This window comes from Ahaetulla prasina, chromosome 8, assembly GCF_028640845.1.
Source record: "Ahaetulla prasina isolate Xishuangbanna chromosome 8, ASM2864084v1, whole genome shotgun sequence".
In the NCBI taxonomy this organism is placed as follows: domain Eukaryota; kingdom Metazoa; phylum Chordata; class Lepidosauria; order Squamata; family Colubridae; genus Ahaetulla; species Ahaetulla prasina.
In genome coordinates this window covers 79710233-79725264 of record NC_080546.1, presented here as the reverse complement: position 1 = coordinate 79725264, position 15032 = coordinate 79710233, and the positions used below count along the sequence as shown (strand labels likewise).

At 49.6% G+C, this 15032-nt stretch overlaps 1 protein-coding gene across 4 annotated transcripts in view; it reads right to left on the bottom strand.

The window, feature by feature from the left end:
- LNX1 (ligand of numb-protein X 1) overlaps positions 1–15032 on the bottom strand; it is a 243154-nt gene that overhangs the window by 32985 nt on the left and 195137 nt on the right. For all 4 annotated transcript variants that reach the window (XM_058192238.1, XM_058192237.1, XM_058192240.1 and 1 more), the window contains one exon: positions 11589–11769. In XM_058192238.1, coding sequence (XP_058048221.1) covers positions 11589–11769 — 181 coding nt within the window. The remainder of the gene's footprint in view (positions 1–11588; positions 11770–15032) is intronic.

Below are 15032 nucleotides of genomic sequence, written 5' to 3'. Positions count from 1 at the left end.
GTCTCCCATTGGGCATAATCTACTGGTTCTAAAACGCCCTGGGCAATGAGTTTGTCCAATTCTGCATCCACCCTAGGCTTCAGGGCAAATGGCACCCGGCGCGGTTTTAATCTGCGCGGCACCACCCTAGGGTCTAAGTTAAATGAAACAGGCATTCCGGTATATTTTCCCAACTGGCCATCGAACACAGTGGGAAATTCCCTGACCAGTGTATCCAGCTGACTAGCTCCAATCGAGTTAACACCCTGAATAGTCAAACCCAGGGCTTCGAACCAATTAAGCCCCAGAAGACTAGGCAATGAGCCATCTACAACTACCAGTGATAGGCGGCCTACAAATTTCTTGAATTGTACCCTGAATTTCCCACTACCCACAATGGGAATTGGCCGTCCCTGATAGTCTTTTAATAACAGCGCACAAGGCTTCAGACGCTTCTTAGCAATAGTAGGCACCAGACGCTTTATCGTGCTCCAGGAGACTATGGAAGTTGCAGATCCGGTATCAACTTCCATCAAGCATGGCCGCCCTTCGATCAGGACGGAAATTCGGATTTTCTGCTGGATCGGTTCCTCAGATCGCCACCTGATCCTTGTTCCTCGCATCTCATCACGGAAAATGGGGAGTGACTCGGTCTGTATCCAATGGGATCGAGTCTGCTAGTTGAAAAGCACCTCCTCCTCCTGGTGCCTTCCAGCTTTCGGACGAGGATGATGCGGCAGACCGATGCACTGAGCTGTAAAACAGGAACTGCAAGAATATGTTATTATGCCCTCCCCCCCCCGGCATATGACCATGAGAGCCCGAATGACCTCCATAGAAGACAGGAACCGGGCGTTCAGGGAGGGGCTGGCTGCTGGTCCCGCCAACAGAGAAAGGACATTCAGGTAGGACCAATGTCCATTCTCCAGCAGGGCGGGACCAGCAGCCAGGCATGGGACATACCAAAGCAAGTCCTATCGGGAGGGATCCGCCCGGTCCGGGTTAGAACCCCTTCTAGGACCCTTTGGAGAACCCTGCGGCGACGCCGCATCAGCAGATGCATAGGAATCGATCTTGTAATGGCGTATGAATGGATTCGGAGAAGACCATGTGGCTGCTTTGCAGATTTCCTCTAACGGAGCCTGAGTGGCCCACGCGGCTAGTAGCCGCGCTTCTAGTAGAATGCGCAGTGATGCGACTTGGAACAGGAATTCCTGAATCTGATATGCTCTGGCAATGCATGCCTTAAGCCATCTACCGATGGTAGAGGAAGATACCTTAAGGCCGATGGTGGTTGGTTGAAAGGACACAAAGAGAGCCTCCGTCCTCCTGAGAGAGGCGATGCGCTTGATATAAATCTGGAGGGCTCTCCGGACATCTAGGGTATGCCAGGACCTTTCCAGCCGTGTACCGGATCTGGAGAAAAGTCGGGAAGAATGAGCTCTTGTGATCTATGGAACAGTGAGTTAACTTTAGGCAGGAAGGTAGGATCTAGCCGGAGGACCACCCTATCTGAGTGAAAAGCATGAGATCCGCCCTGGTGGAAAGGGCAGCAAGTTCAGAAATTCTGCGAGCTGAAGTAATGGCTACTAGAAAGGCCACCTTATATGTCAAATATTGCAGGCCACACTCCGCAAAGGTTGAAGGGCCCTTGGTGAGGATGTTAGAACCTTCGTGAGGTCCCAAGATGGATACCTGTGGACTACGGAGGACAAAGGTTGGTTGCTCCCCTCAGAAATTGACGGATGAGGGGCGGTGGGCTAGGGGCGTTTAGCACCGCAAGTTAAAATAGAAGAGAGCAGCTACCTGTCGTGAGCGTGTTCGCTGCCAAACCTTGTTCCAATCCGTGTTGAAGGAAGATCAGGATAGTGATCGTAGAAGCGTTGGTAGGGTCTATGTTCTTGCTTGAACACCAGGTGTAGAAGGTGCGCCACGTCGAGCCGTGATGCGAATGGTGGAACTACGGCGAGGCGCCTGGATGGTGTTGGCGGCGTTGGCAGGTACATGTCTCTTCCTCAGGAGGCTCCGCTCAAGCGCCAGGTGGTCAGCTTGAACCACTGAGGGTCCTGATGAGTCAGCTGCCCTTGGCTGAGCGAGATCTTGGTCTGAGGAAGTTTCCACGGGGGAGCCACTGAGAGAGCCACCAGGTCCGCAAACCACGGGCGCCGAGGCCAGTGTGGAGCCAGCAAGATGAGTTCCGCCTGTTCCCTCAGCATCTTCCTGATAACCTTGGGTATTGTCGGAATGGGAGGGAAGGCATAAAGGAGGCCGGGGGGCCAAGGGCTGCATGAGGCGTCTATGCCCTCCGCCCCTGGACTGGGTACCTTGAGAAGAACCGATCCAGTTGACGATTGTCTCGAGTGGCAAAGAGGTCTACCAGCGGGTTCCCAGCGGAGTGTGATCTCGAGGAACATATCCGGTTCAGTCGCCACTCCCCTGGTCGACTGAGACTCGGCTGAGCCAGTCGGCCTGTGTGTTTGCCACCCTGATATATGAGAGGCCCGTATGGACCTCAGGTGAGCCTCCGCCCAGAGACCCAGTTGCACTGCCTCTTGCAAGAGAGGCTGAGAATGGGTTCCCCAGGCGGTTCACATGAGCCTTCTTGCCACATTGTCCGTTAATACTAGAATGTCTTGATTGAGAACAATGTCCTGGAGCGATAGTAAGGCCAGATGAATGGCCCTGAGTTCTAACCAGTTTATGTTGTGGGTCAGGTCCCTTGGGGACCACTGACCCTGAGCCATGTTGATCCCAGATGGGCGCCCCAGCCATGAAGACTGGCATCTGTTGTCAAGATTAGGCGTTGGGGTTCCCTGAACTCTCTGCCCTTTGACAGGGCTGGGAGATCCACCATAGAAGAGAGCAGCTACCTGTCGTCGAGCGTGTTCGCTGCCAAACCTTGTTCCAATCCGTGTTGAAGGAAGATCAGGATAGTGATCGTAGAAGCGTTGGTAGGGTCTATGTTCTTGCTTGAACACCAGGTGTAGAAGGTGCGCCACGTCGAGCCGTGATGCGAATGGTGGAACTACGACGAGGCGCCTGGATGGTGTTGGCGGCGTTGGCAGGTACATGTCTCTTCCTCAGGAGGCTCCGCTCAAGCGCCAGGCGGTCAGCTTGAACCACTGAGGGTCCGGATGAGTCAGCTGCCCTTGGCTGGCGAGATCTTGGTCTGAGGAAGTTTCCACGGGGAGCCACTGAGAGAGCCACCAGGTCCATAAACCACGGGCGCCGAGGCCAGTGTGGAGCCAGCAAGATGAGTTCCGCCTGTTCCTCAGCATCTTCCTGATAACCTTGGGTATTGTCGGAATGGGAGGAAGGCATAAAGGAGGCCGGGGGCCAAGGGCTGCATGAGGCGTCTATGCCCTCCGCCCCTGGACTGGGTACCTTGAGAAGAACCGATCCAGTTGGCGATTGTCTCGAGTGGCAAAGAGGTCTACCAGCGGGTTCCCCAGGCGGAGTGTGATCTCGAGGAACATATCCGGTTCAGTCGCCACTCCCCCTGGTCGACTGAGACTCGGCTGAGCCAGTCGGCCTGTGTGTTTGCCACCCCTGATATATGAGAGGCCCGTATGGACCTCAGGTGAGCCTCCGCCCAGAGACCCAGTTGCACTGCCTCTTGCAAGAGAGGCTGAGAATGGGTTCCCCCCAGGCGGTTCACATGAGCCTTTGCGGCCACATTGTCCGTTAATACTAGAATGTCTTGATTGAGAACAATGTCCTGGAACGATAGTAAGGCCAGATGAATGGCCCTGAGTTCTAACCAGTTTATGTTGTGGGTCAGGTCCCTTGGGGACCACTGACCCTGAGCCATGTTTGATCCCAGATGGGCGCCCCAGCCATGAAGACTGGCATCTGTTGTCAAGATTAGGCGTTGGGGTTCCCTGAACTCTCTGCCCTTTGACAGGGCTGGGGAGATCCACCATAAAAGAGAGTGTCTGACTTGTTGTGGAAGTTGGACAAGTATTGGTGGCGTAGCTGTGTGTGGCTTTTGATAGGGAGTAGAAACCACTGCAGTGTCCTGCAGTGGAGGCAGGCAAGGTACAATGCCGATGCAGGAGACCAGTTTCCCCAAGAGTTGGGAAAGGGTCTTTAAAGGAATAAGGCGTCTCTTGGTTACCCCCCTGACTAGATTCTGTAAATTGGTGAGACGCTCCTGTGACAGATAGACCCGGCCCTCTATCGTGTCTATGATGGCCCCTAAGTGTTGGATTCGATTCGTAGGATGTAAGTGACTTTTGGCCTTGTTGATCGAGAAGCCGTGGGCTTCTAGAACCTGAATGGTTGTGGACAAATCCGCTGCCGCCAGGGTCTCTGATCGAGATTGAATAAGGAGATCGTCCAGATAAGCCTGGATTCTGATTGGAATAGCCGGAGATGCGCTGTGAGGCGGCCATTAGCTTTGAGAAGACCCTGGGGGCGAGGAGGCCGAATGGAAGGGCACAATATTGGTAATGGAGACCCCGTGGCAGAAGCGGAGGAATCGTCTGTGAGCCGGAAGGATAGGGCGTGTAAGTATGCCTCCGTCAGGTCTACTGGCGTGAGAAGTCCCCTCCTGATGCTCTCCAAGATGGACTGGAGTGACTGCATCTTGAACCGCCTGTAGACTATGTGGCGGTTCAGAGCCTTCAGGTCGAGGATTGCTCTCCATCCCCGAGGGCTTTGGAACTATGAACAGTCGGGAGTAAAACCCCGACCGTGCTGATCTCGTGGCACCGTTTGGATGGCCTGAATTGAGAGAAGATGTTTTATGGCCGATGCCACGAGCAGCCGTTCGTCGGGTTGCAAGATAGCGGGCACCTGGCGAAATGGCCGGGGGTGGAGAGGAATTCAGGGATAGACCGAACCTGATTGTCTCCTGACCCAGGAGTCCGTGGTGGACTCCTCCCATTAACTGGCGGCGCCAGTCTGCCCCAATGGGAGGGACGGGCAAGCAGTCAACGTGAGCGTCTGAATGGGCGACCTCTCCCCCCCCGAAAGGGCCGCTTGAAGGAACCCCTCTGACCTTGACCTGCCTGTCTATCCTGCCTATCCTGTCTACCCTGTCTGGGGGAGAAGGGTCTTTGGGTTCTGGAGTTTCCAAAGTTAGAATCAGCCGCTCTGAAGGGACGAAAATATGGGGTTGGTCTGGGGTCTGAGCAGTGGGACATGCTTGGAAGGATTTTGCGCTTGTCCTTGGTCTCTATAAGTAAAGGATCCAAGGCTGCTCCAAAGAGTGAGGTCCCCGAATAAGGGGCTGAGGCCAACCTCCATTTGTTTTTGGCGTCGGCTTGCCAACGCCTAAGCCAGAGAAGGCGGCGTGAGGATACTGTGGAACCAATCGATTTGGCAGCAAATCGAGAAGCATTCAGGGTGGCATCGGCTGAGTATTCGATGGCAGCTATAATCTTGTTTAAGTCCTGATGTGACCGGGAGTCAGTGACTGGTAAACGGTCCCGCAACTGTTTTAACCATAAAAGGGCCGCCCTATTAAAGCCCATGCATATCCAGTGCCAGTGGTGCAGCATCTGCTGCACTCCTTGGGGCAAGGATCCATCTTCGCGAGGCTTGACTTAGCACAGGCATACCAACAATTGCCTGTGGATGAGTCCACAGCAGCAGCACAGACGATTGTCACTCACGAGGCGTTCAAGTGTCGCCGCCTCCAATTTGGCGTCAGTGTGGCCCCAGGGTTGTTCCAATGCCTCATGGAACGCCTACTCCACGGAATACCGGGGTGGTGCCGTATTCGATGGCGTGTTGGTTTCGCAGCAAGCACTCCGGAACTGATGTCCAGACTACGCCAGGTGCTAGTTAAGTTCAGGGATGTGGGGCTCAAAGTTAAGAAAAGCAAGTGTGTAGTTGCTGTGCCCCAGGTAGAATTCCTAGGGTTCCTAGTGGATAGGTCGGGTTTACACCCCACTACGGCCAAGACCAAGGCAATCCTTGATGCGCCGACACCCGCAACAAGTCAGAGTTACAGGCATTCCTGGGGCTCTTAAACTTTACGCAATCTTTCTGCCACACAAGGCTTGGTTGCAGAGCCTCTCCACCGCCTGTTGGATAGCAGGTCCCCGTGGGTTTGGAATGCGAATGCTGCTGCTGCTTTCCAAGCTGACAAGCAACTCTTGGTGTCTAACGCAGTTCTTACACAGTTCAACGAAAACCTGCCGCTTGTCCTCTCCTGCGATGCGTCTCAGTATGGGGTTGGCGCTGTGTTGAGTCATCGGCTGCCCAACGGGTCGGAAGCCCGATTGCATTCTTTTCTCGAACCTTGGCTGCCGCGAACGCAACTACTCACAGTTGGATAAAGAAGCATTGGCGTTGGTTGCGGGGGTCAAGCGGTTCCATGAGTATCTCTACGGTCGCCCGTTTGAACTTGTTACAGATCACAAGCCGCTGTTGGGGATTTTGGCTGGGGATAGACAGACTCATAAGTACTATCACCAAGAATGACCAGATGGTCGGTGTTCCTGGCAGCTTATTCCTATTCCCTGGTCTATAGGCCTGGGAAACATTTGAGCCATGCTGACGCTGAGCCGTTGCCCATTGATGACCAAGGTGGAAGACCCGGCTCCAGCGTCCCATGTTTTTCTGATTGACGGTTCCGCCTTTCCCGTTACTGCTTGTGACATTGCTAGAATGTCTGGCTTGGACAGAGTCATCTCAAAAGTTCTTGATTGGGTTCTCCGTGGATGGCCCCAGGGTCCTGTCAGCCCTGAATTGCAGCCTTATAAGCGAAGGCAGCACGAGCTCTCTACCCAACAGGGTTGCCTCCTCTGGGGGCATAGGGTTGTAGTTCCGCCCCCCCTCCGACAGTCCATTCTAGGGACACTTCACCGGGGTCACCCGGGCATTGTTAGGATGAAGGCCCTGGGTAGGAGCTACCTGTGGTGGCCAGGACTAGATAAAGACATAGAGGCCTGTGTGTCGGCCTGTCACCGGTGTCAGGAGACAAGACCGCTGCCGCCTAAGTCTCCCCCTAGAGAGTGGGAGGAGCCTAGGGGTCCTTGGTCCCGCATCCATATAGATTTTGCGGGGCCGTACCAGGGGCAAGTATTCTTAGTGGTCGTCGATGCTTTCTCGAAGTGGGTGGAAATCGCACTAATGCATTCCACCACTTCAGAAGCCGTCATTAGAACTTTGCGACGGTTGTTTGTAACCCATGGGTTACCCGACCTTGTGGTCTCGGACAACGGGCCACAGCTAACGTCCGCCCACTTTGAGTCATTCTTAGCGGGCCTAGGAATACGCCATGCTCTCATTTCCCCGTTTCATCCGGCCAGTAATGGCCGGGCAGAACAACAGTCCGGTCAGTGAAAGAGGCATTGGCCAGGTCGGGCCCAGGGGGCTGGCAGGAGAGGTTGGATGAGTACCTCCTGGGGCAGCATTCCACACCGTGCCCACTTACGAATAAGAGCCCAGCAGAGTTACTCATGGGCAGGCGTTTGAGGACCACACTTGATAGATTGCACCCCCAATACTCACCTAGTCAGCCATTGGACTCCATGGGGGCAAACAGGAGATTTGATTTGGGGGAGGCGGTGGATGCCGGAATTACAGCGGCCACCCCCTATGGTTCCCAGGAAAGATCGTGGGAATCACCGGCCCGTGCTCATACAGGGTCGAGTTAGATGAGGGTAGAGTGTGGCGCAGACATTGTGACCAGCTCAGGGCCCGGCGTCAGGTTGGGGATGGGCAGCTGCCAGAGTGGGGCACTCAGGAAGAGCCAGGAGGTAGCCCAACCCAATCATCCCGGGCAGAGGAGCTAAGCTACAAGGGAATAAGACGCCCAGCCCCTGTACCTGATAACCGAGAGGAAGCCTTGTCTGCTCTGCCGGTGGAGGGGCTAGGGGTCCCTGGGCCGGAGACGTCCCCCACAGAAGAGGCTGAGGAGTTGGGTCAGCCAGTGACCATGGCTACAACGGAGCCACGAAGGTCCAGCCGAATCAAGCGGCGCCCAGCGTATCTCCAGGATTACGATTGTGCAAGCTAGGGGGAAAGAAGTGTTATGTCCTGCACCGGCAGTGGCGGCCCCTAGTGGTGGAGATGGTTTCTTGTTCTGTTCTGATTGGCTCCTGCTTTTGGAGCTGAATATAAAGAGGGCTGTCAAAGCAGGCCTGGCCTGCTGGTTGTTGCTGGTCTCTGTGAGTTAAAATAAACGTTATGTGTGAACATCTGGGGAGCCTCAATTATTACGGAACCCACAGAATATAATAGTCAACAGTGGACAGTTTAAGCTTAAAGTTTTGGGGGTTTGGGGAAGAAGCTACAGAGTCAGTTTCTTCCCTAACATCACCACCAGATGGATTTGTAACTGATTGACCAACTGTACTCAACATGTAGTCCTCAATGGAAGTTGTAGGTGCTTATCACTGGAGATTTTTAAGAAAAGACTGGACAGCCGTGGTCTGAGATAGTATAGGTCTCGTACTTGAATGGGGGTGGGGGTTTGGAATAGAAGACCTCCAAGGTCTCTTACAGCTCTATTATGATTGATTGATTGATTGATTGAAGTACATCTACATGAAGCATGCAATGGGATACCCTATGTTCTTTCTTAGACCTGGTATGTTTCAAAATCTTCATAATTGATTTAGGTTAGGAGAGAGAAGGGAAACTCATTGGATTTGCAGATGACACTTAAAAAATACTCTTCAATGTGTTGGAAATGTGAGGTGATCCCAGGGACCTTCTACCATATGTGGCATCAAATTTTGGCATCAAATAAGGAGTTGGCTGGAAGAGATTTTAACATTAAAAATAGAACTTAAACCTGATTTTTTTTCCATTAGGTGTTATAGAGGGCAAATATAACAAGAATACCACCTACCTTAATATTACACATATTAACAGCAGCAAGAATAGCCTTTGCCCAAAAATGGAAGAGCAAAGAAACCCTCGTGGAAGAAGAAGTGCTAACCAAAATCCTCAATTGTGCAGAAATTACCTTGGAGCTCAAGGATAAAAGTGAATCAGCCTACTATGAAATCTGGACTAAATTTTATGAATGGTTGGACAGAAGGAGGAATCTAGAAATGGGTATGTCCAGTGGTGAAGTGTAAAATTTGTTACTAACGGTTCCGTGGGTGTGGTTTGGCGGGGGTGGGGGTGGGGTAATGTGACTGAGTGGGCGTGACCAATTATTTTTTAAACTTTTAAAAGCATTTTTTCTACAACCTCTTCGGCTGAAGGGGTTGTAGAAAAAAATGCTTTTAAAAGGCTCTGATGATCCCAGCTGAGCCGCGTGATCATCAGAGGCTTTTTTTTTAACTTTTAAAAGCATTATTTCTGATGATCGCGTGGCAAGGATTTTTGCTACTGGTTCTCTGAACCACCCGCCATCATCGCTACCGGATCAGGCGATCTGGTCCAAACTGGGAGCATTTCACCCATGTCAAATGTATGTTAAACTTGCATGTGAGATATGATTATACTGAGTATGGATGTAGCTGTCTAGGAGGAATTCACCTATACACTTGACATGTGAGAAGTAATGTAAATTTGTACAAAGATAAAGAAGTATGTTATATATTAGCTTAAATTTGACGATAATGTTTAAAACCAGAGGTTAAACCATGTCCATTGTTTTTTAATTTGAATTACTAATAAAAAACATTTTTTTAAAAAAAAAGATTTGCAGATGACACTAAGGTGGGGGGAATTGCCAACACTTTGGAACAGGGGTCTGTCTCCAACCTTGGTCCCTTTAAGACTTGTGGACTTCAACTCCCAGAGTCCCTCAACCAGCTTTGCTTAAAAGGGACCAAGGTTGGAGACCCCTTCTTTGGAAGGTACTCAAGACTCAGAAGGCTCTTGATAGACTTGAACATTGAGCCCTATCCAACAAGATACAGTTCAGGGTTAGAAAACCATCTAGGCAGGAAACATGAAATGCACAGGTTGAGAATAGCATTACCTACCACAACAGTAGTTCTGGTCACCACGATACACCCGCCCCCCCAAAAAAATTCTGAGGCCGTAAAAATTAATGCAAAGAAGAGCAACAAAACAACATATCCTGAGGCTAAACCATGTGACTAATGATTAAGGGAACTAAGCATATTATGCTCTATCAAAGAGAAGGATTGGGGTGTCATGAAAACTGTCTTCCAGCACTTTGAGAGGCTGTCACAGAGAAGAAGGGTGTTGACCTATTCTCCAAAACACTTAAGCGTAGGACAAGAAGTAACAGGTAGAAGAGCATTAAAGAGATCTAAGCTAGAATTAGGGAGAAATTTCCTGACAGTGAGAACCATCGATCAGTGGAAAAGGCTTGCCTCCAGAGATTGTGGGTGCTCGACAACTGATGGATTTCAAGAAGATATTGGACAACTATTCGTCCAGAATGGTATAGGGCAGGGGTCTGCAAACTTGGTTCTTTTAAGACTTGTGGACTTCAACTCCCAGAGTTCCTGGGAGTTGAAGTCCACAAGTGTTGTGTTTGCTGCACCCCCCCCCCCGAGCTGGGCCTCCTGGCTGAGAGTGATTCAGAGAGTGAGGGGGAAGAGCCAACAGGGCTTCCCTCTGCAGAATCTTCCTCTCTGGCTCTGTTCCAGATTCCAGAAACAAGCCAGGTGGAGGAGGAGGAGCTGACACGGCCTCTTTTCCCCGACCCCTCCTCCTCCTCCCTGGCAGAGCTCCAAGAGCCAGCTGAGGAGAATCAATTGTGGTTAGATGCAAGGCAGCGACGCGGAGTGAAGCGTGCACAGCAAAAGGAAAGGAGGGGCCGGCGCAGGGAGTGCTGAGTCACGGAACCACACCCCACAGAGTATAAAAGTGGATGGAGCTGCCTTTGGGCTCTGTGACGGACAAAAACAGACTTTGGGGAGCTTTGGCTGTGCTATTTTGTGATTCAGACTTTGGCTTCTGTTTATTCCTGCACTGCAATTACGCTGGTCTGAGGAGAACTTGGCAGGCAATCGCAGGTTCGTTGCCAGAACTGTTATCTGTCGTCGGAGTAAATTGCTGGCAAAGATAGTCAGCTCGCGTGTCGTTTTGGTTGTGGTTGGGAGGCGACAGAACAACAAGTCTTAAAAGAGCCAAGTTTGCAGACCCCTGATATAGGGCAATGAGGGTGAACCTTTTTGGGCACAGAGTACCCAAACCGGAAGGCATGTGCGCCGCAGAATGCCGCAAACCTGACAACCAGCTGGCTGAGTGGGCTGACGGCGTGCCATAGGTTCGCCATCACGGGTATAGGGCAGTGGTGAAATTCAGTCGGATCTATCCGGAACGCGCGATCCGGTAGGTCTGGCAGCGAGAGGCTCCACCCACCCGCCCGGACGTCATCAGGTTTCGTTTATGACCCTCTGCGCATGCGCAGAAGGCTCTGCGCATGCGTGGAGGAGGCGCACGCTCACATTTGCGATACGGTAGCGAAGGTAAGTGCCTTTCACCCCTGGTATAGGGTCTCCTGTTTGAGCAGGGGATTGGACTAGAAGACCTCCAAGGTCCCTTGCAACCCCAGTCTAATTTAACTTCTCCAACAGTACAGTAATGACAGAAGAAGCCAACATAAAAGCTGCTCCCGCTAAATACATTTAAAAAAGTACACAAAGAAGACTGAACAACGACGTTGCTTCGAGGTGGATTCCCATCTCCAAATACGTTCTGAACTGAGATGCGCTCACCTGTTTTTATTCGGCCGTCTCTGCTGATGACTCCACCCGGCTCAACACTTAAGACATAAATAGGTAGATTCCATTCTCTGTCTGAAGATAGACCTCCTGCCACTGTCATTCCCAGGGACTCTGCATTATCTTTTCGGACAGTGACCACTTTTTCATGAGAGGTAAGTGCATGAAGGGCATTCTGCGAAGGACAAAGAACAAACATAAATTCAGTCACTGGGCAAAGAACTTCTGCCATAGGTTTAATTGGGACCCGTTTATCAATCATTCGTTGTTTGATTGTACGCCTTCTTAACTCACCTTCCTTCACTATCCCTGCTGTAGAATTGTGGAATAGACCAGGGTTCTCCAACCTTGGTCCCTTTAAGGCTTGTGGACTTCAACTCCCAGAGTTCCTCAGCCAGCTTTGCTGGCTGAGGGACTCTGGGAGTTGAAGTCCACAAGTCTTAAAGGGACCAAGGTTGGAGACCCCTGGAATAAAGGTAAAGGTAAAGGTTCCCCTTGCACATATGTGCTAGTCGTTCCCGACTCTAGGGAGCGGTGCTCATCTCCATTTCAAAGCCGAAGAGCCAGCACTGTCCGAAGTTGTCTCCGTGGTCATATGGCCAGCATGACTAAACGCCAAAGGCGAACAGAACGCTGTTACCTTCCCACCAAGGTGGTCCCTATTTTTCTACTTGCAGTTTTTACGTGCTTTCGAACTGCTAGGTTGGCAGAAGCTGGGGCAAGTAACGGGAGCTCACCCCGTTACACGGCAGCACTAGGGATTCGAACCGCCGAGCTGCCGATCTTTCGATCGACAAGCTCAACGTCCTAGCCCCTGAGCGTCCCTTTTCCACCCCTGGAATAGACGGTGACAAACTTTCACAACCCATAATACAGAAACAGCAATTATGAACGAGAACTTTGGAACTGTGTGTTTATACAAAAAATACAGGTAGTCTCCCGACTTACAACAGTTCACTTAGTGACAGTTCAAAAGTTACAACGGCACTGAAAAAAGGGACTTACGACCGTGTTTCACACTTACGACTGATGCAGCATCCCCATGGTCATGTGATCAAAATTCAGATGCTTGGTAACTGATTTCATATTTATGACGGTTGCAATGTCCCCTTCTGATAAGCAAAGTCAGTGGAAAAGCTGGATTCACTTAACAACCGTGTTGCTAACTTAACAGTTGCAGTGATTCACTTAGCAACTGTGGCAAGACAGGTCGTAAAAATGGGGCAAAAGTCACTTAGCAAATGTTTCACTTAGCAACAGAAATTTTGGGCCCTGTTTTTTTTTTTAATATTATTTTTTATTATACAATTTTCCTTTGTTATATATAACTTTTCCATATCCATAATGGCAGTGTACTGGCTGGGTATAATCACTTTTATTTTATTTTTTAATCTTTTTTTATTACGATTTTTTTTTTCATAACAATTGTACATATTCAACAGAGCCGTGACATTATTGTGTATTTTGGATAATTTCTATATAGATTATATACATCTGGGGTATAATCACTTTTAAATACAAATAATAAATCTTATGCACGACAGCCATAACTATTATTGTCAAAATCTATTTACCATATTCTTCACATATCCTTATTAAGCATTTTCTGTTATTTAATTAAACACTTTGTTTGGGTTTATCTATAATTAGTTAATAATATCAAGCATTATAAACATCATATAACCATCACATTTGTAACCATTATCATCCAAGTCTATTAAGTCATGTTTTACTTATCCTCATTATTCATTATTTAATTACACATTTACTTCATTTTTATTTACATATCCTCCTTGATTCTAAATTTCTAACTTCTGCTTCTATTTTCTAACCATTGATAAAATAATTCCCAAGTTAAAAAACATTCTGTTTCCTCCTTATCCTTAATTTTCAATGTTAATCTATCCATTTCTGCACATTCTAGTACCGTGATGGGGAACCTATGGCACGCATAACAGAGTTGGCACACAGAGCTCTTTCTGTGGGCACTTGCGCCGTCGCCAGCCGCTCTTCTTCTCTTTGTCGTCAGCAGCTTTTCTGGTTTGTGCGTGCTGGCCAGTTGGCGTGCCGGAGCACCAGAAACCCGAAAACCAGGTGGCCGAGGCGCATGTGTGCACTGGAAACCTGTTCTGTCCCCCTCGCCTCAGTCCGAGCAATGACTTAATTAGCCGGCAACTATCAGCTTCTGGCAGCAAACTAGCGAGCGTCTGCCAAGTGTCTCTGTTATCTCTCTTGATGCCGATGAGTCAATCAGGAACAAACAGTACTTCAGCTCTAGTTAAGCAGTTGATTTGCTTGCCACGAAGTGGTATAGCAGCCCTTGCTGCTTTTATATCCTGTGGGGTTTGGCTCCATGACTCAGCACTTCCTAGGCCTGCCCCACCCCTGCTTCTGTTGTTCCCCGCCTCTCCTGCCTATGAAACCTAGGGTCCAGTCAGGCCTGATTGCCATCAGCTGGGTCTGGAGACATGGCCTGGGGGTTGGAAAGAGTCAGGGGACAGAGGCCTCATTATCTCCTCCACCTGGCCAGCCTCTGGCTCCTGGAGCTGAGCCAGGGAAGCCGGTGCTCCAGAGATAAGTCCTGATGGCCCTTCCCCCTCACTTTCCGAGTCACTTTCTGGCTCGGGAGGCACAGACACAACAAAACCAGAAAAGCAGCCAGAAGACCAGCCACACCAGAGCACTGGAAACCCAAAGACTAGCTGGCCGGCACACGCATGCTCACCGACCATCTGGCCTTCGTGTTTCTGGCGCTCTGGTGCAGGCGCATGCATGCACATTGTGGTTTGAGCACTCGGTGTTGAAAACATTCGCCATCACTATTCTAGTATTTTCTTCGTTACATTTTCCTCTATAGGTATATTTTCATTTTTCCAATTTTGTGTACACACAATTCTCGCTGCTATTACCACATGTAAAATTAAATATGTATTTCTTTTACTTCTCCGGTATTTCTCCGGTAGGATACCCAACAAGAACATCTCTGGTTTTAGATCTATTTGTTGTTTTACCATATCTTCTAGCCACAGTTTTATTTTTAACCAATATTTTTTTGCTGTAGGACAAGTCCGTAGGACATTTCTTCATATGTACTAGGACAATTTCTTCATATGTACTAGACACAAGAACAGTTTTTTCCCGAATGCCATCACTCTGCTAAACAAATAATTCCATCAACACTGTCAAACTATTTACTAAATCTGCACTACTATTAATCTTCTCATCATTTCCATCACCCATCTCCTCCCACTTATGACTGTATGACTGTAACTTTGTTGCTTGTATCCTTATGATTTATATTGATATTGTTTCTTGATTGCTTCTTTGTACTCATCATTGACTATCATTAAGTCATTATGATTCTTGATGAAGGTATCTTTTCTTTTATGTACACTGAGAGCATATGCACCAAGACAAATTCCTTGTGTGTCCAATCAC